This window comes from Brienomyrus brachyistius, chromosome 4, assembly GCF_023856365.1.
Source record: "Brienomyrus brachyistius isolate T26 chromosome 4, BBRACH_0.4, whole genome shotgun sequence".
Lineage (NCBI taxonomy): Eukaryota > Metazoa > Chordata > Actinopteri > Osteoglossiformes > Mormyridae > Brienomyrus > Brienomyrus brachyistius.
The window spans coordinates 1,482,275-1,502,500 of record NC_064536.1 but is presented as its reverse complement, the minus strand read 5'-3'; the positions used below and the strand labels follow the sequence as shown (position 1 = coordinate 1,502,500).

The window sequence follows — 20,226 nt, the reverse complement described above, 5'->3', positions numbered from 1 at the left end:
TGCCTAAGACTTCTGCACGGTACTTTACATTTTGCCTTTAAACGTTGTTGAAACTTACATCATCAGTGTCCACAACACCAATCTGTGGGGTGGACAGGTCGATGTCGAAGGTCTTTTCCCAGTAAGGGACAAGCTGTAAAAGAAAACAGGTCAGAGATTGATACAAAAATAAATAAAACAACAGGTAGACAGTTAGCTAGGAAGGTAGGTGTTTTGTCCCAATATTTAATTAATTAGCATATTTGAAATACATACAATGTTTATAAAACCTTATAAAATTCCAATAAAAATATTACCAGGGGAAAGTCATCAGGGTCAATCCAGAGAATGCTAAGGTGAGGGTGGTCAGTGTTGTCCTCAGCTACCTCTTTTACAACTTCCAGGAACTCAAAGCCATCTGAGGGAATATAGACATATACTTAGATTCTTGCCAAGAAATCAGATGGAGAAAAATGTTTCTTGGTTTTCATTAATATATAGTATCCACAATTACGGCATATGTAATCACAAGGACAGATGCATGCAAATGGTAACAGGAAAACACGTATGAGAGAGCCTGTCACGGCCAAAAACATCACACTCTCCACTTTCTCACTTCCCCCGCAGCCCAGAGCACTTTACCAGGGTCAGACTCCTCGGCAAAAACGATGATATGTTCATCATCGATATCGTCCTCCTGAGAAGAGAAGGTGAGCGGCACCCATGAGGAAACTGCTGTAGGAAGCATTCTACATTTGTGCTGGCCTTTTTATTTCAGGGATTAACTAAGAGGATACAAGTAGATGCTAGTATATATGTAAGCCTGTATCTATTATTTATTATCCTTGCTATGGACCTACTTGTCTGTCTTTATTAAAGTGAATTAACTAAAAGTATATATAATAGTGATGTGGCAATTATTGAAGTCAGAAAGACTTACCCAGACATCATACATGTTATGGGGCTGTAATTTGCGCAGGGTTGGTCTGCATTAAAAAGACACATTTGAAGGTGTTTAGATGGGTAACATTCTGTATTTTTTTCATTTTGATTTTTGTCTGTTAGTGCCTTTACATCCCTTTGGGTTGCTTACAAATAAACATGCATATTAATGGGTCTTTGTGTATATCTGTATGTATCTATCATCATGTGATGATCATTAGTATTAACTGTCTATGTTTTAAAATGACTTACCTGTCATGATCTTCGATGAACTCAACAAGTTCTTCCTCTGAGTATGGTTTTCCAGGGATGGTGATGGGATCATCCATGAAGGGCTCATAGAAATCCACCTCATTCATCTTTAGGTCTAGCTTCTTGGCAACCTAGAAGAGAAGGAAGATGTGTTTCAAGCCTGGAAAGAGGGTACCCAGGACCCTGGATATCATGGCACACTAGTTTTGGTGGGAAGACTTTGGTTCTTTATAAAAACCAGTGACTCCTATCATAAAATTCTACTGTCGTTGGAGAACAGCACTAGACTAATACCAAGGAGTTTGTAATGTGGACCCTGAAATTTGGAGTGAAGAGACAATGCCGATCTCTGAGGGTTCTAAGTACCTTGGCGTCAAATGTAGCAAAGAACTTGATGAAGGGGTGGAACTCTTCCGCAGCATCCTCATACTCAGCAAATTCTGCAATGATAAACCAATCAGATCCTTTACTGTTGCATGGAATAATACTAAATACAGGTAACAGGTCAATATGGATGATATACTTGACTTTGTAAGTACAGTACATGCATTACCCATTCTTTGGATACCTGGTCATGACAGAACATGACAGATTTTTAGATAAATTTAAAAATGGTTTAGTAGTATTATGTAAATATGGGGTGTCCACTCTTATCTGCAAAGGGCCGGTTTGTATGCAGGGCAGGATTTTGGGGTAACCTGTAGGTAAGATGTTCAAACTCAGGTGTGAGGACTCTTCAGCCAATCAGTCCTCTAATTAGTTACCTAATTAGAGAGTTGCAGTGCAAACCTGAATACACACTGGCCCTTTGCAGATAAGATTGGACACCCTGATGTAAATCAACGTTTTTAATATATTATTGTTATATGTCTATATGCATTTGTTATATACCTGATACTCCATAAATAAAATTTTATTGTTATACTATCAGTTCAAATATTGCTGAGAATCTCCATAGCTTCTAGTACGTACGATCGGATTTTTCATTCTTGAAGTAGCCCACCAGTTTGATATCCTCATCAATGTCCTCGAAAGCTCTCAGTTCCCTCTCATTCTCAATGTACTCCACTGGGTCCTCCAGAACCTGCAAGAAGAATGGAGCTTGAGGACCGAAGGCAAGAAATATTTTATGTGGAAAATCAGGTTCGCATGCAGAAATTTCACGCAATGAAATGATTGAATAATACAGAAAAGGGGAAGGTGGGAAGTTAGATTTCATAAAAGTACGTAAAATAATTTGCAATGCAAGGGAGTGACGTAAGAGGAAAACCAAGAGAGAATTCAAAATTCTACTCACATCATAGATGAATTCCACCAGAGTGTCAGCAGCAAGCTCTCCGTCGTACTCGATCACTTCATCTTCCGTGAAAACGTAGATGCTGTCCACTTCGTCGAAATCTGTGGTTTTCGAACGTGGAGTGAGTTGGATGAACCTGACGCCAAATCTAATTCAACAAAGTATCCACTAGGTGGCATCACTGAGTCGACTGAATAGTTTCCCCCGTTATTTTCAAGGTCAGGTCAGAATTAGATTGAATAAATTCATATTCTGTTTTAAGGTTCTTCACTTGCTCGCAAGTACACATATTATTACTGGAATATTGCACATTTGTCCTTGAAGTGTAAGTGAATCATTATGCAGGATTACCCCCTATGGTAAGCTGGCTGGAGTGAGATTTTTCATTCTAGGCTAGTCTGCTCACATATTTACATGTGTATAACAGTTCTATTACCTTGTGAATAGTCTGTAGGTTTTGGAGACCATCCCAACGCTTTTGATTTAGCTATTTCTAAGTTTATAATGGAATAATATAAATGTCCAGTAACACTTATTGCATGAGCGTTGAAGTCTGAAAGCCTGTCACGCCAGATATGTGCGAGTTGGCAACTCGTCATTTATAACAATAATATAAACGGTGCTTTTTATTTCAGTGTTTACACAAACTGAACTGAGAAAAATGTGTAGTTGAAAAAGAAAAACATCTCTTATTATCTGAACAAGTTGGTTATCTATATATTCGAGTCATAAAAACAGGAAAATGTTGATCCATAGGTAGGAGAATCGGTCAGTTCCGATTTCCAGCGGTTTTCTTGCAGACTTAGAGCTCCGCGCGTCTCCGGCCTCGCGATCCGAGAGAAGGCTGAGTCCTCAAAGTATGACAGTAGGAACCTAAGTGACCAGTCCGCCACATTTACTCGGGTGAGTTAAAGAACTATTCTTATTATTTTGCTATCATTTGTTTGTTAACTTAATTTGGTTTTTAATAGAGGGGAAGGGATACCTAGTTTCTTAGCGAGGACGTTGTCTTTCTTCTCATCAACAAGGCCAAATCCGATGTCCTCATCGTCGATGTCTTCAAGTACTTGAGCCGCAAGCTGGGTGGGGAGGGAGATAGCGACAAGTTAATTACCCGTCCTCACCTCTGTCAACCCCTGCGCAAAAAGGTCATTGCTTATATTAATTCCCTCACTTAAGTATCCCTTTACCAGCGAAACACAATCACTCTCGCAGTCATGTAGTCTGAAAGAAGTAATCGGTTATATATTATACCGGTTGAGTTTCATTTGCGTCATTTCAGTCATACAATTCAATTCAATAAATATAGCCAAAAACTGCTTTAAAGCAACGACACTTACAAAACCTGCCAACAGCAGTCTCCGTAGATTACTGAAAAGAAAAGTATCCTAGCTTTCGCTTTTTTGGGAAAAGCGGGACACTGGAAGTCAGTGGATATCGAAATCAATACTGATCAAGTAATGTTGGGGAAGATCTATAGTGGATCAATGCATTGAATGGGAACGAGTACTTGAGTCTTAAATTCTAGCTTGTTTTGTTGTGTGTGATTTATTTACAATTCCAGTAAAACATTTAATTAATAATCCATAATTAAATTACATTAAATTAAATTCATTTAAACAACTCTCTGGCTTATGCTACATATACCTGTACGGCTGGGTATTGAAGCAAACTGCATGATTAATAGAAAGTATTTTTCATTTTAACTGTTAATGTTCATAGGATTAATATAGAAGGTTTAACATTAGAGCTTAACATTACTTTCACATCCTCTGTATGAGTTGTTCTAAATCGATTACTTATGACTTGTCTCTGATGAACTTTCTTAATGTTAGTGCTGTGACCCTGTACTGGATGGTGGATGGATGGATGGATGGATGGTGTCTCATTTTAGTCTTTAGATGGAAATGAAGGGGCACACCGTTCTAAGCATACTGTGCTCAGTGCTGTTACCATGCTTTTACCCAGGACGGTGAATGAATCAAACATAAACTTTTAAAACTATTTGCTAGTGGTATACTTTTCTCTAAATCAAAAGTAATCAATAAATTATATATAATTTTAATATAATACAGTTTTAATTAAACCGATTTTAGATATGGCTTATAAGGAATTCCATGACCAATTTGTCACAAGGGCCCTGAAAAATGTCCCATCTGCTTGAACAAACATTTTTAGGTGCATGTTGGTAATACCTGAACTTTTGCTACTGCCTTACATAGCAAGCAAGTTTATTTGTTTGTTTATGTAATACAAACAAATATTGTAATTTATACTTAGTAATCAATTGTAATTCATTAATAATTGCATTATTTTGACATAATTCCCTTTTTTCCAGTTGTCCCTGTAACTTGTGTGATCTTGTTCATCCTGAAAGCTCTTTGATTTGTTTTATATATAACATGTTAGCAAGATATTATTTTAACAGACATTCTGTTTTTATCGTTATCTGAATGGTTTCCCAGCAATGTAAGAGTGGAAACTCCAGCACTAAAAGTTTCAGGGAAATTTTTTTTAACTGATCTCTAATTTTTTATGTTTTTTAGTTGGGACAGAACCACGTTTCATCTGACCCTCTGTTTGTATGTCAGTCCTATTCTGTCTACATTTCAAATTTGTCTGTGTCTTTTTTTGACTAACTCGTTGTTCGTGTTCTATCTTGTAATGTTTGTCAGTCCTATGGTGATGGTTGGCAACCTTACATTGACTTATGTTATTTTCAACGTCTGCCATTGGTTTAAGTAGCCTTTCTGATAGTCTCCTCCCTATGCCTATGTCCAGCATATGAATCATTGCCCATATTTGTCAGTCAAGGGTATTTATATGAGAGAGGTTCTAAGGGTCAAGGGCTGCTTCCTCCCACCTTCTTCTTGCCAGCTAAACAGATCTGGGGCTAAACTCAGCTAATGGACTCTTGGCTAAGTGAGCCACAACTATATATGGTAGCACCAAGAAGCCATGAGTCGACAAGAGATGAGAGTTTGCTGTTAGGCTGAAGGGAGAGACGGCTTCCTGACAAGTGTGTTGAGGGAGGAAGGACACTTAATCCATGGGCTGACACAAGTGCTTGTGTGTGACCCAGTTTGCCCTAGCACTGCAAAAGGAATTAGACTTCGGAGGAAGGGCTCAAGGCTCACGGCTGAATGTTGTGTAAAACTGTACTGCTAGCCTGCTTGCCTTACAGTCTGACTGCTGAACATGCACCCACATTAAGCCTTGACCTTGCTTTGAACACAAGCCCATTAAAACTAGAGTCTTGCCTTGAAACAGAACATTTGCAGGTTTGATGTAGCAAGTCATAATAAAACTTTATGTAATGAATTATTTCCTGAAAAATTTACTACTCTAAATAGATCTGCTCTAATTGCTCTAACGAGCAATAATGTTAAAACAGTGAATTTTGGCAGTCGGCAAGCAATTTGCACTTGAATTGAGTTTTATCCACTAAAACCTTTCATTTAGGATGACAGCACTGGTATAACTATGCTAATAGACAAAATCAGATCTAATTATTACTATACTACTTTTCTGTTCCATCTTTCGTGGAACATCTAAGATGCAAGAGTATTTTAATCAGGTCAGTGTTCCGTGTGGTATTTACTGGATTACCAGGTCAAGAATCCAATTCTTTTACCATTCATTTCAAAATACCTCCAGAGGCTCAGTCTCTATTTTGAACTGAGAAAATGTCACGAGGAAAAACCTCAGCACGTTAAGAAACAGTCCTTCTTTGCTTACTTTTTTCAAAATATCTTTTAATGTGAGCTCACTTCATCTAGTCAAAGCCCAAAAGCTTTCATTGATTATGGGGCTGTAATGACAAGACAAACATTTCATAACCGCAATACACCTTTTGCTCTGACTACACCATTTTCCAAATGTAAAATGCTCTGGTCTATCTGCTGTCCAACACTTAAACATAATTATGACCTTCACAGTCCCATTTACTTTTCATCTCATGTGTTCGATATTTTTTTCTAAATTTAGGAAAATTGGATAGTGTTGTTTCAAAATGTTTATGCTAGATAAGTAATTCTATAGACTAGTGTAGATGTATGAAAATAGTTTGATAACTGAGAGATGTTCTTTTTCATGAAGTTATGTACGAAATAACTGGGAAATTACCTTTTTCCTGTGATATAATGTACACATGTATTTTACTACTAGTGAATGAGTTAGTCTGACAGAGTGCTTGCCAGTGTTGTAGTTTAATTAACCTTTGAAGGGGATAGTTGTAGGCACTCTGTGCTTGTTAAAGTGTGATGAAGTGGCCTATCTGAAGAAGTGGAGCTAACATGTTCCTTCTTAATTATTTATAAGAAAGCACTGTTAGGGTTTATTATTGAAGGTTGTATGTACTTAGTTTTGGTAGTGAACATAGATCCGTTGGTTATGCTTTTAGTGATTGATATTTTAATGAGACATACAAACATACATTTGTTTTCAACCCTGATATTTTGCCAGTTTATGTTTCTCCTGCCAGTTTTTTAACTGTTACGACTTGATATACACAGTAACACCAGTATGAGTATCTTTATTTTTGTCTATAAATTGTCTGTCATTCCTGGGAGGATTTCATAGTTTAGAGTCTATAAAAGATACCACACTGCTTCTTTCTGATTAGCTCAGGCAGTGGTCTATGTAACATGAGAAAAAGACCCTTAAATCTTAGATCTGGGACCTCTGATATTGCCCAAAGACAAATTAGATCCAGTCTGCCATAAAAAAATAGAAGATTGTAAAATATTGCACACCAGGATTTCTGTGATGTATTCGTATGACTTTGAACAAGTGTCATGTTAGTAATTAAGCACTTCTTAATTATACTCTTGTGTTTACAGAGGTCTGCATCAGTCTTTCTGGAACCAACCCATAAAATAATTTCTGCATGATACGATTAATATTATTAATAATTGCTAGATATGTTGGATATGGAGCACGATAAACAGATAAACAGCAATGTCACATTTTGTCCAGAAGAGGGCATGTTTCAAGTAAAGCTCCATGAGAGGACGCGCAGTGGACTAGCTCCAGTGTGTCTATAAGGGCAGTAAGAGGATCTGTGCTGAACAAGCTAAGAGGCACAGTATCTGCGAGCAGGCAAATGAGGGGGGTGGCAGCGTTACTGGTTATATTTAGCTCCTAACAGACATTGACCCAAGACTATTTTGGCAAGGTGGTTGTGACGATCTATGTCTTTCAGATCCGCTGACAGGTACAGTACAGTACCTAACTGACTGCACTCAGCCTGTTGTACTTGAGCCAGAACCCTTAAATTTTACCCGCTGCCTGCCTGCTTTCAGCTTTATGATCTTGTTTTAGGAAGTGGTAAATGGGCAACAGCTGCGTGCATGTTTAGGATTGAAGGTGATGGTGGAATAAATGATTTAATCTACACCTTCATCACCGTTTGATTATTCACCATTTGCAAAGTAACTTTTGTCAGCTGAGGGTTTATGTGCTGCAATATGCCTGGCCATCCAAACTGTGAACTTATTTGAAATTTAAAAATTGAAATACAATAGACATTCCCTGATTTGTTTATGTAATAGTGTATTCTGGTTTATTGAAAAGAGATATCTTCAAATGGTATTTCATGAATGAACAAAATACCAAAATTCAAAAACAAATATGATTCATTATTTTTTCAGTTATTCATTCAGTGTGTGATCTATGCCAAACCAGGGTATAGTGTTTCCAAAAGGAAACAGGTATCACAAAATAAATTCCTCCAAATTTATTACCTATTTAGAAAAGATTACTAGAATGACAACCCCTTAACGTGAGGGAATAAAGTGTCACACAAACCAGACTGACCTGTTATTGAACCCCCTTCATTACTGATACCACGGGGCACAACAGTCACAAGGCTAACATGAGGTGATGTCATTGCCATGCCACATTATATTGCATTACCTCACCTTTTAATACTGGCACATATCCAGGACAACTCATAAAAAGTTTGTGTATCACAGCTGCAATTGAATAATTCATATTAGACTGTAAATAAACATTTTGAAGGACAGTTTGGTTAACAGGTAGCTTGGGAGCTCGTTTGGTAGGTACGTTGTCTTCAAGCTTTAAGGGTGAGGGGGACTGCAGATAACCCTACTTGTGTGCCTGTGAGTGTGTCTGTGTTTTCTAGGCTTTGCAATATGGCATGCCAAGCAGACAGTAATTCCTCTGCCTCCAGGGATAGGCTTTGGATTGCTGCACTTTCATAGAGAAAAGACAGAATGGCTTTATTGTTATAGTACAAGTAACAAGAGCAACAAAATTCCTGTCCCATCTTTCTCGTTTCATACTGACACATATACCTTTGTAAGCGAGTTTTGGGGTTCAAGCATAGGGTCAGCCATTTTTATGGCCTTGCCAGGTTAAACTGTTGGTTCAAGAGCCAAGCATTGTTATGATTACTCTAGCAGTCATCAACAAATGTATCTGTATTTCGTGGATAATTGAAATGAAATTTGTAGTTGTTTAATTCTGTGAATTTGAAATAATTGTGAGATAATTGCTTTAGTTGATTTTAATTTTGGTAATTTTTTTTATTATTAATATCAATGATTTATGTTAGTTTCTTTTGAAATAGTATCATTTTCCTAAAGGAAATAATTTAACCAGTTGTTAAGGACAGTTTAATAAATTGCATGATTTCAACTGTTGTGGTTCATTTGTCAGAAACTTCTACTGTCGGTTTTTCACACTTTACTCCATCTTATTTTCAATGTGTGAAATCAGAGAAGTCTCTTATTTTCTACAATTTAACAGACCAACAGAGAAAAGAATGAAGTTAAGGAGTATGCATCACATATTCCAAGGATTTAGAACAAATATCACTGTTTTATGAACTTGACCATTACATTGTTAGTTTGTAAATAATGTATTTATGTTTTCTTTATAATTCCCCTTGACCTTGAAGTGTTTGAAACATGGATGGAAATTGCTTCTTTTAGAAGGGTTTTAATAAGGTTTTTAAATAACACGTATTCAAGAATGAAGAATGTACACTCAGTTATGTAATTTATGCATTTGAATTTAGTAGTGTTTATTAATGTTTATTTTGTTTAGCGAAAGTACTATACGTAATTGTGTAGTTCCTTGAAGCAGAAATCAAACTAAGAGGTAAATATCTTGACTGGTGAGATGGTGTAAGTGAACTTGGCCTCAAGTAATGTTTCATTACTTATTTGTTTAGATTATGAGATGACAGATGCTCTCAGATGACGATAAAACAGCAACAAGAGAAATGGCATGTAACTACAGCTCTCTCAGCTTTTTATTTTGGCAACACGTATCCTTTTTATTATACATGTCGAATAGTGTCTATTTTCTGATGTTATTTCCATATCTGCAGCTTGTTAAGCATACTGTAGGTGCATGTCACACATCATGCGTACTTTATAAATCTGTGCCAAACTATAATTGAATTTCATCACTGTTTTTGAAGCATGGTGATTTCTTAAACCTTCAGAAACATGTCTTGTAATTTTTCCTGGCCCATATATTTTAAACTATTATTTATTTACACAAAACTGTACAGAACCGATGGCTGAGAAACTGATGTGTCATTAAAATGCTGGAAATCTTTATATAAAAACATATCTCTATACTTTATGTTTCACTTCCCATACTTAACATTGCTGTCCTCTAGGTGTTACAGTTTTTCTTGAGTATTTCCTTCAGTGGATTAGTCTATGGTAGAAATACTCTGTTCCGCTGTTCCTTCTTGTGTTTCCCCTTTCTTGTAATATTGTATTTCTGTGCTTATTACTGATTTTGTAAAGCGACCTTGATTTTGAGAAAGGTAGACTGTCATAGACTGTCATAGACTGTCATAGACTTTCATGCTCAGTGTAATTTCTAAGCATGAACATTTAGTTATTTCCATTGCTTAAGTGTTAGACTGTGACTTTGCTCATCCTCCATGACTCTGCATATGCAGGTTACAGCTAGTAATGTCAGAGCAAGCAAAGGTTGAATTATGATGTGCTCCACCAAAGCAAAATCCAAAACAAGCAATACAGTACAGCAATAACCAAAACGTTTGAACTGTGCTAGTCTGTCAAAAGGAAAGTGTAGGTAATTTGCCGTAACTTTGTTACACACCACGGGGGGCACTTGCATATGCTCCTTCATTATGCCATCCTTCTGCCATTCAAGCCCAGCATAGAATTTATACATGTGTATATTATGTGAATTTTGAGGGTGCAGGGGTCATGGTAAATGGCATTAACAAATTACTGTGATTATGGAAATGTTCTAATCTAAATTTGCCACGAATAGAGTAAAAGATATCTGGAAGTAAGAGGCAGAGATTCATAAGGAAACATGCACACATATTTCATATATAATTTAGTAATATCTACATTTAATTTTCGTTTGCTTTTTGGTCAGTGTTCAACCACAAAACAATATATGCATTCAATAACTGTAGCATTTATAAAGAAAATCCAGAAGATTATAATCTAATAAATATGATTTGATATATGTTACTCCTTTCACATGAGGTGTTTAAATTTACTTAAATATTTATCTAAGGAGCATAAAATTCCCAGGAGAGCAGTGAATATGGGTTTAATCTGCTTGTTTAAATAATTTGGTTATTTACATATCATTGTTGATTATACATATGTAGATGCATGTTTTTCAGTGTCTGTGTTTTCCTGACTATGGGAAAATTTGAGTTACAAAATACGTTTTTGAATAGCTAGAATTATGAGAACTCGTGCTTTTGGACACTTCCCACTAAATTACAGTGATATTCTCTGGGGTGACGTATTACCTGTTGGGTTGACTGCATGTTGTCTTATGTTCAAACCCTGATTCATAAGCTGATCTTATGAAGTCACAGAATTAAAGGATTGGGTCCAGTGGCACTCTATGGTCACTATTTCAGACCTCCATTTTAAAAAAAGAATTTCCCCCTTATCAGCTCAAAATCTGTTTAGAGAAAGTGCCCATCTATGTCCATGCAAGCCAACAAGAGCCTTAAATAGATGTTTTGGATTACACATTCAACGGATATGATGTTAGTCAGCCTGTGGTATAAATGATTGATCCCTCCCGATCTCTCATTTCTCTGCAAGGGCTGTGTGGGTATTTATGTTACAGCTCCGTCAGCTGGAACCGACGCATCAGCGAAGTCACAGGTAGCTCAGGTCAGTTTGGACACGGAGCCCTACTACAATACCCCACACAGTATCTGGTCAAAAATATTGATTCTTGAGGTCAAACGTTTGACTGTCCTAATGAATAAGTGCATACCACACAAAATTGTGTCATACAGAACAAAACCAAAGTTGCATTGCACAGAAAACTGCAGCCATGCATAGCAAGCATACCATTTCCAAAATGAAATGCTGTGATGTAACTTGTGATATATATATATATAGACATAATTCCGAAAGTATTAGTAAACCAGCAGAGCCACATCTGGTTCCCGATATTAAGATGAAGTGTGCCACTGTATAGGGAGGCACTGTGGCAACCAGAGAACAAGAAAGATTCAAGCAGCTTCTGATTCTGCCATGACCGTCTTCTACATTTCTGCTAAGGTTGGAATGGCTACAGGATAGCTTGTTATTTGGGGAAAGACACATACATAATATACAAAAAACCAGTATCAGAGTGTCAGAATTTAATGTTTACTAAATGCACATCCACAATATGTAAAACGCATGAAACATCGCCACATATCCACCCAGAAGCCCACAACTATGCAATTCATAGCACCTCTAAAAAACAGCCCCCTGTCAATAACTTTGAATCCATAGCAAAAGACCACTGGAACACTTACATGCTATCTTGATACTTTGTACAATACAGTAGTAGATTGCGTGCATAATGCTACATAACTGTACTTCGATTGGTGTGTGAGCTTGGTTACTGTATGTGCATGTTCATGAGTGTACGTCTGCATAAGAGTGTGTGAGTGTGTGTCTGTCAAATGCCTGTAGTGGTGTGAGACTAAGACTCAGCATGTCACATTGCTCTGGATGCTGGAATGGACCTGGGGGTGGGCCACAGGAACCTTACCCCAGCTGGACCTCATTAGGACCCCAGAAATAGTCAACAGTCTGTAGCCAGCATGCAGCTTGTATTCTGGAGGAAGAGGTGAAGAATGGGGACAGGCCACCATTATTTATTTACTATAAACCTTTCTGCTTATGCCTGCGGTATCCGGGAAAAGATGACTACATACCCTTTGCCGCAACACTAAACAGTAGCTTACATGAAATTATATAAATTTGCACACTGGTAAGGATGCTCTGTGCTGTCCGCAGCTGCCTTATACTTCATTGGGTCACTGTTTCCAGTGTGAGGGTTCAAGTGGCTGACATGGAAAGAATATTGCTAGTACAGCCGTCACTCTTTATTATTCCATACTAAACCTGCAATGTCGTGAAGCAGGTTCACTTATCTGAACCCTTTTGTGAGCTGAAGATTTGCCATTGGGTGAACTGAAAAAGAAGCTTGCAGCGGTGTCACCATTACACACTGTGGCTCTTTGTGCCGTGCGCCGTTCGGTTTGCACCTATAGATGCCATTGGCGTTCTGTCGTGACTACCAGAAATCAGAAACGGAGCCTCACGTAGTCACATGTTTGCTGCTGCAGAGTCCTGTGTGCTGCTGTGTATGTGAGTGGTGTCAAACAGGCCTACTGCACGCCTTGGGTTCATGCTGTGTCTGTGTCATCTAAGCTCTCACTGATTCTGATGCCTCTGCATTCTGCCCGTCATACACTTATTTCAGCACTTACAAGCCCTTCTTCAGCATAAATCATCTGTCAACCATAGCCCAGTCTTAAAAAGTCCACAGACGAAATTCTGTCACAGAGTACACATGTACACAAGGTAATGCACCAAAATAACATACTGGATATTTTGTCCAACTACATGCTACCAACTTTCAATTTGAAAAAAGTACACAAATGCAAGTATCTTCCTATATATCTGCTTATATTTATGTCTGTTTCAGACATAAATATACGACTCTGTCTGCTTAAACAAAAACTGTTAGGAAAGCTACAGCCAATACAAAGAAATGTGCTCAGTCTGACTGCAAGACCATTAAAATATGACAGTGACATCAGCAGCTGTCACAACCGTGAGGTTAAGGCTAGAGCAACCAGCAGGAACACCTGGTGAAGTGACTTAATACCTGTAAAATATTTTCTTGCAGCTATTACTGAGAGAATGAAATATAAGCCTGATCATAATAAATCAGCATGCACATGAATATGAAATGGGAGTCTAAATGCTTCTCGTCCTGTCATTAATACAGAGCTGCAATTCTAAAGCCTGGACCTGCAATGTTTCCTCATTATTTCCCGCACAGATTTAGATCGTCCCTATATACATTCTGCAGTTCAGATTAAATGAACTTTGCAATTACTGCAACCAAGTTTTGTGTCCCTATTATATTTATATTATTTTTCCAACACTGTCTATCATTCTCATAAGCTGGTAAAACGGCTTTCGGAGATAAACAAGATTTCCACACCTGCTTAAAATCGACATCTAGTTCAGCCACCAAAGTCGTGGTACTCTAAGCTAAACACCCTGTCGGCCCCTTTCCTTCATTTCACTTCCGGTTGTGACTATCCCAAAGTTCTTCATCTCCTTCTCTTTTCATCACCATATAATGCATTCCCTACTGCCTCCCCATTCCCGTCATGCCGTGACTGACCTCCAAGGCCAGCTCCTCCATCTCAAACTGTTTCTGGGCAACACGACTGTCCCCAACATGCTCGTGGTAGTAGACGACCATCACATCATACTTCTTCATGATGTTTTTGTAGTTCTTGATGGTGAGGTCGTGGACGCGGTCCTTGCCATCATATTCAGGGATGTCCAGGCCCTTCTGTCCCCATGACAGCCCTCCAAAGGAGAGCAGGACCCCCAAAAGCACCCAATACAATTTCATGCTTCCCTACCCACTGAAAAAAAAAATATGCTGTTCCAGTCAAAGTATAAAAAAGACAGAAGTAAAGGTTAAGATCCCCACAACCCAGAAAACAGTGAGAGCAACCCCTGAGTCCCCCTGTTTGAAAAAAAAATGCACCGAAGTTTGAGCCAACAATTAAGTGGGGAGAGAGAGTCAGGGGTTGGGTTTAGAGGAGGGTGTTGGTGTGAGGAAATGGTGGGAAGACGACTGAGCCGAGTGTTCAGGGCAAGGAGGCTGCAGAAAAGTGGGATAGAACTTAGATCACTGGGGGAGGGGGGCTGGGGGGGTTGGTAAAAAAAAAAAGAGGGTGGGGTTTAGGGGAGGATCCACAGCAGTTGGCACTTTGTTGACACTACATAGAAAAAGGGAGACATACGAGATATGTAGATATGAAGAGAGATAGACAGTGAGTTATAGAGAAATGGGCAGAGGTGTGGAAGCATATGGGGGTGGAGAAAGGGAATAGGTGTGGGTTTCAGATAGATGGATGGGGGCAAGGTGTGGGGTAGGGGGAGAGATCCAGGATTCCTTTCCCATATTAAGTTTGGAAGCGCTCTGATCTTGGCTAAAAATAAAAGCAGAGAAGTCGGATGGCGAAGGAGATGTATCCAGTTTGCAGCTCTTGGCACCCTCAGTGGCAAAATGTGGCCCTGAATCATGAAGGGACAGGATAAGGAGTGACGATGCAGTGTCTGGATTTTTTATGGGCACCTTTCGCATTCAGAGGTCTCACCTTTAATTTAACCGCAGGGGTATATTTAATACGTCAATATAGCAAATAAAAATTACAGAACGTTACTTATCATTTGCAGTAACTGAGATTATGTGTGTGAGGACGGATTCTGGGGGTTTAGGGTGGAGTAAAAGTGATTTTAGAATGGACATCTCCAGTTGGAATTGCAATATCTTAGTTGTAAAAGAAAGTGTTAGCTGTTTTACTGTATTATTACTTAACTGGATATTTATTATTTATATGCTGTTTTTAAACGAACATGGGGGTGTTTTAATGCACAGTTTGCACAAGGCCAGTAAAGCATGCTGATTCTTGAATCTCAGGAATATGTATGTGTTTTTGTATACTGTATACTTATCCTGGCTAGGGTTATGGGGCAGTTTCTTTGGGATTAATACCGCCTTCATTCATACTCGTCTCATACCAGAGGAAAACATTAAACGATTGAACAGCATATCTGTCTAGAATTGGGATCGTTCTGCTCTTAAACACAGCTTCAAGGACACTTTAATGAAAGTGCCGAGTCGGTTTTCTTTAAAATCATTTACTGAATCTTGCGAAGGAGCTCGCAAAAGAGAAATAATAGTATTTGTGATATGACAATAATCATGGTAACGATTATGAAGTAGATCTTAAGAAATAAACATTTTTTAGATTTAATATTCCAAACCAATGCCTAAATACTTGCTTTCATTTATTTTGCTGTTAAAATAATCCTGTAATTACCAGTTTAAAATAATTTTAATTAACCTTTCTGTTTACCATGCATCTAATATATTTTTTTTAATGCGTCTAATGCTTTTTTTCCTGTTTCTTTTAATGGCTGTATGACTGGATGAGACAGATTTTCACTGCTAATCCCAATATGCCACGAATGAAGTGCTGTGGCAGTGTACTGGAAACCAGCCAGTAGAACTTGGTTATAGAGTTATTAGACTCAAATTATTACATATGCCTAATTATAAACACTATTTATTGAAACTACAAAGCACAAAACATTAAATGAATACCTTTATTAAAAGGTATAAGAAAAAAGTCTAGTAAAATGTAGAGCATATTAGCTAATAATAACGCAGCATTATGTTTATAAAATGTAAGCGTTGATTTGTAATTGTAGAAAGTGGATGTTTAAAGGCTCTGAATACTTTTGCAAGTCATTTTATATCACATATGGATGTAAGATGCATATATGCATGAGTCTATATTTGTATGAGTGCGCAGTTTGTCAGATATTAATTTTGGAATTGTAAGGGGATAGGTGAGTTATTAATAAAAGCCTGAAACTAAATCCACTAAACTACCAGCCCATCCTAGCCACGGCGCAAACGCTGTCTTTCAAAGTTAAAGCCTATTTTGTCACTAGCATGATTTTAGAAGTGCAACAGTATTGATAAAGAGGGGGGGGGGCAGCTAATTGTGCAAGGATCAAGAAAGCAATGGATATCAAGTATCACTGCTGGGGGGAAGGAATGCTGTTTGTGTAACCTCTGGCTTGTTGTGACTCTTGATGGTTTGTAGTAGCCCTGCTGTATGTCACCATGCATGTGTGGGTGCATTTTTAAGTAAATTGATTTAGACATCTACAGACTTTCTAAATAGGTCGAGAAATGTGTTAAATTTTTCCGAAAGATATTCATGCTCATGTGGTGCAGTGCAGTGATCAGTGTTGTGCAGTGATTAGCACTGTTGCCCCACACCTCTGAGATCAGGGCTTGAAGCTCTGCTTTGACTCCCTGTGTGTGGCGCCTGCATCTTTTCCCTGCGTTGTTGTGGGGTTTCCTTTGGGCATTCCACCCTCACCCCATCCACCCTCCAAAACTATCCTGAGGTTAATTGGAGTCATCAAGTTGCCCGAATGTCTGAGTGTTCCCTGCTTCTTACCTGTAGGCTCCCGATCCCCTGTAACCCTGAATATGACAAGCAGCTACAGAAAATAGATTATTGTTCAACTGAATTGCCAAACACCGGCTGGCTGATGTAACCAAAACACTTTAGAATAAAAATGCATTTTTAAATATTGCATTTCGAAGACTGAAACTAAGTTTTTAATCCCAAGATTTAATCCCAAGTCTTTCTTTCTAGTCAGTGCTGTCTCTCCTCACACGGTGGCTAACTACCTCTTTTATTTAGACTCTTTGCCCATGTACCTGTGAGTCTCAGCTCATGGATTTTCTGTGTGTATTTCCAGACAACAGCACCAACTACTGGAAGAATCTCGTATTTGCAGCTTGCTGTTTTTGATACTTCCATTATGGTGCTATGAGTATTGTCAGTTCTATACCTTTATGTGAATCTTGGAAATGATAAAGATACTTTAACCTGCATACTTTAATCACAGTGTTTTTAACAAAGGAGCATTGTTACAATGTATGAGGCCTCCAGAGAGTAAACTTGAGGTGACAACTTGCAAGGAAAAACTCCCCCAGAGAGAGGAAGAAACCCTGGGAGGAAGCAGACTCACGGGGGAAGCCCAACCTCCTCTAGCCGGCACTGGGCAATGCAAGCCTACATAAATTAGTGTGAGGTAAAATCAGGCAGATGGTGGGACAGCACAGGTATGTAGGCGAATTATGGAGCAGGCAGGCAGACAAATAGTCAGCTAGGCAGGCAGGCATTTGGGCAGCTGAGGTGGCTCAGGCAGGCGGTGGGCAGGCGGGGCCATGCAGGGAGGCAGAAACATAGGTAGGCGGTAGGCAGGCAGGGGGCTCCCTTGTACCCGGACCTCCGAGTGGTTCATCCCGGAGGGAGGACGGAATAATGAAACTGTATCAGTGAGTGTGGAGTTGAAAAGTGGCGGTGTACGTCAGCAGAGTAAGAACTGTAAAAATGCCCCGGCAGCATTACTAGGAGCGAGAGGCAGCTGGTAACCCAGGCACGAGCAATGACAGCACTCTAACAACAGATTTACTTATCAAGCAGATGCTTTTCTCCAAAGTGACATACAAGCGAAGAAATCTTGGGGTCAGAGAGCAGGGTCAGCCAGCTTCCCTGGAGCAGCAAGGGTCAAGCACAGGAATTGAATCATTCCAGACACATGTGCAGATCTCTAACACACAGTGCTACACACTATTCCTCGGTCATATGCAAAGCAGGAGCCGAAGCACTGATTGATCCAAAGTTAATAACACTAGTAAAGAAACTATTTTTCCAGGTGATCGTGAAAAGCTTAAATTTAGCTGAACAGCGATTACATTCTAGTTTGCCTGAATCTTGTTCATGAGTACGATCAATATACTGGGGTGCTTATTTCTTGTCATTAAGTCTTTCTTCTTAAGTTGAGTCTAGGCTACCAGGAAGCAAATGCTCACTTATTACAGGTACCTGCTCAAGTTCAGAAAGGCGTTACTGCTCTTGTTGAATGATTGTGGTTGCCTGTTAATATAAGGGCTGCTGTAGTCATCGAAGTAATAAATTAACTAACATTGTATTTAAGAACTGATGCAGTGGCAAACCTTATAATTAGTTGTACCTCAAACATTAAGAGAGTGTGATGTGAGTCTGCAGGATTCATAGGATACAGATTCCACAGAAGAGCAGTTACATGTTCCACAGGAATATCGTAACTAAAGATCGAAGTATTATTACAGAAATGAGTAGGACCTACATTCTGCATAACATTAAGAGTCAAGAATAGAAATGAATGCTGTTTTCAGAGCATCACATTCATTTTGCATACAAAGTTTTAAATCTGTAACAATCAATGCTTTATGTGTGGATAAGTACCAGACTAATCTTGAAGACTGCAAACTCCTATATAAAACTACTCTAAGTACCAGAAGGTCTGTAAACTTTAATAAGAGTAAGAATTGGCAGAGAGAGATTGGCTCAGCCAGCAGCGTTACAAACTAGGATATCAGATGTGTTATATCTATAACCCAACTTCTGAAAGATTCCTACATTCAACTGAAATACACCACCAACAACTTTTGATTTGGACAAGGGTTATGTTTATAAATTTACCCAGAGAAGACAGATTTAGTGCCATGCAGTCATCTTGTTTACGGCAGTTTACTGTTAGGTAAGAAACTGATACTTAAGTCAGTTATGAGATCATTAATTAGTAGTGCATGAGGAGTTAGTGATCGTACATTCCAGAGCCTGAACTTTAGCTTGACATCACCATCATCATGTGACAGAGGTTCTAACTTGATATGTATTAAGATATTATAGGAGACAAGAGACCACTTTGATTAACAGACACTGGATCAATGGATCGACTGTATGTACCCTAGGTGACGACACCAAGCAGCTAGCAGATGGTCAGTTAAAACTGGTTTGCTGTCTGCCTCTGGTTAGTCATCAGACTAATAGCTAAGTTTTTCAACAGAAGATTGGCACTAGCCCGGACGCTGTGAATGCCGTCTCTCTTCAAGGCCAACCCCAAAATACTGACAACCATCTAGAAAATCTCCATCATTTTCTGAGCACTATTCAAACACGCCAATGATGCAGAGGCGATAATCTGTAGTCCATTTCATCGCCACATCTTAGCTCATCTTCTTAGCAGATTTACTCATCTCTACAACATTCATCTGTATGATCTCTGATTGCGTCATTTGGACAGCATTACTGCCGATGTGAATAACAATCAGAGAGAACCGATGTTTACTCTCAGCCAGCAATTTTACACTAGCAGTGATATCGGTCACTGGCACCCGGAATTCCCATACTGGCCTGTAAACGTTACACTTGCATATTCTCTGTTGTGACAATAAATTAGTAGTGAATCCTGCACGAGTGCTTGTCTCAGAACACTCATGGTGTACGCTGTGTGAAAAGAAAAGACAAAGCAGGTTGTAGATAATATTTGGGATAGATCTTACCACAGTAGTGTGGGCGAATAGGAAGGAGAGAGGGTTAGGAACTTTATTTCACAAAGTTAAAATAGCATCTTATATTCATTAGATGGTTTTAATTAGGCATCACTTGAATGAAAACAGGCACTATTTTGGAAACAAAAGTTTACTGGGAAATTGCATTCATTTCCCCTTTTCATTTTGACCTTGTTTGGAATGAATGCAGCTACATCAGGTGCACTCACACTAGGGAAAGAAAATGACTCATTCAGTTACAT

At 38.7% G+C, this 20,226-nt stretch overlaps 1 protein-coding gene across 1 annotated transcript in view; it reads right to left on the bottom strand.

The window, feature by feature from the left end:
- The window catches only part of casq1a (calsequestrin 1a), a 16,180-nt gene extending 1,512 nt beyond the window's left edge, over window positions 1-14,668 (bottom strand). Inside the window, exons 1-10 of the mRNA XM_049011684.1 lie at window positions 14,162-14,668; window positions 3,456-3,549; window positions 2,471-2,571; window positions 2,146-2,257; window positions 1,540-1,613; window positions 1,174-1,304; window positions 920-965; window positions 622-676; window positions 297-397; window positions 59-133 (exon numbers count right to left, since the gene is read on the bottom strand). Of these exons, the coding sequence (XP_048867641.1) occupies window positions 59-133; window positions 297-397; window positions 622-676; window positions 920-965; window positions 1,174-1,304; window positions 1,540-1,613; window positions 2,146-2,257; window positions 2,471-2,571; window positions 3,456-3,549; window positions 14,162-14,398 (1,026 nt within the window). The 5' untranslated portion in view covers window positions 14,399-14,668. The remainder of the gene's footprint in view (window positions 1-58; window positions 134-296; window positions 398-621; window positions 677-919; window positions 966-1,173; window positions 1,305-1,539; window positions 1,614-2,145; window positions 2,258-2,470; window positions 2,572-3,455; window positions 3,550-14,161) is intronic.
- Between the last annotated feature and the right edge of the window lie 5,558 nt (window positions 14,669-20,226).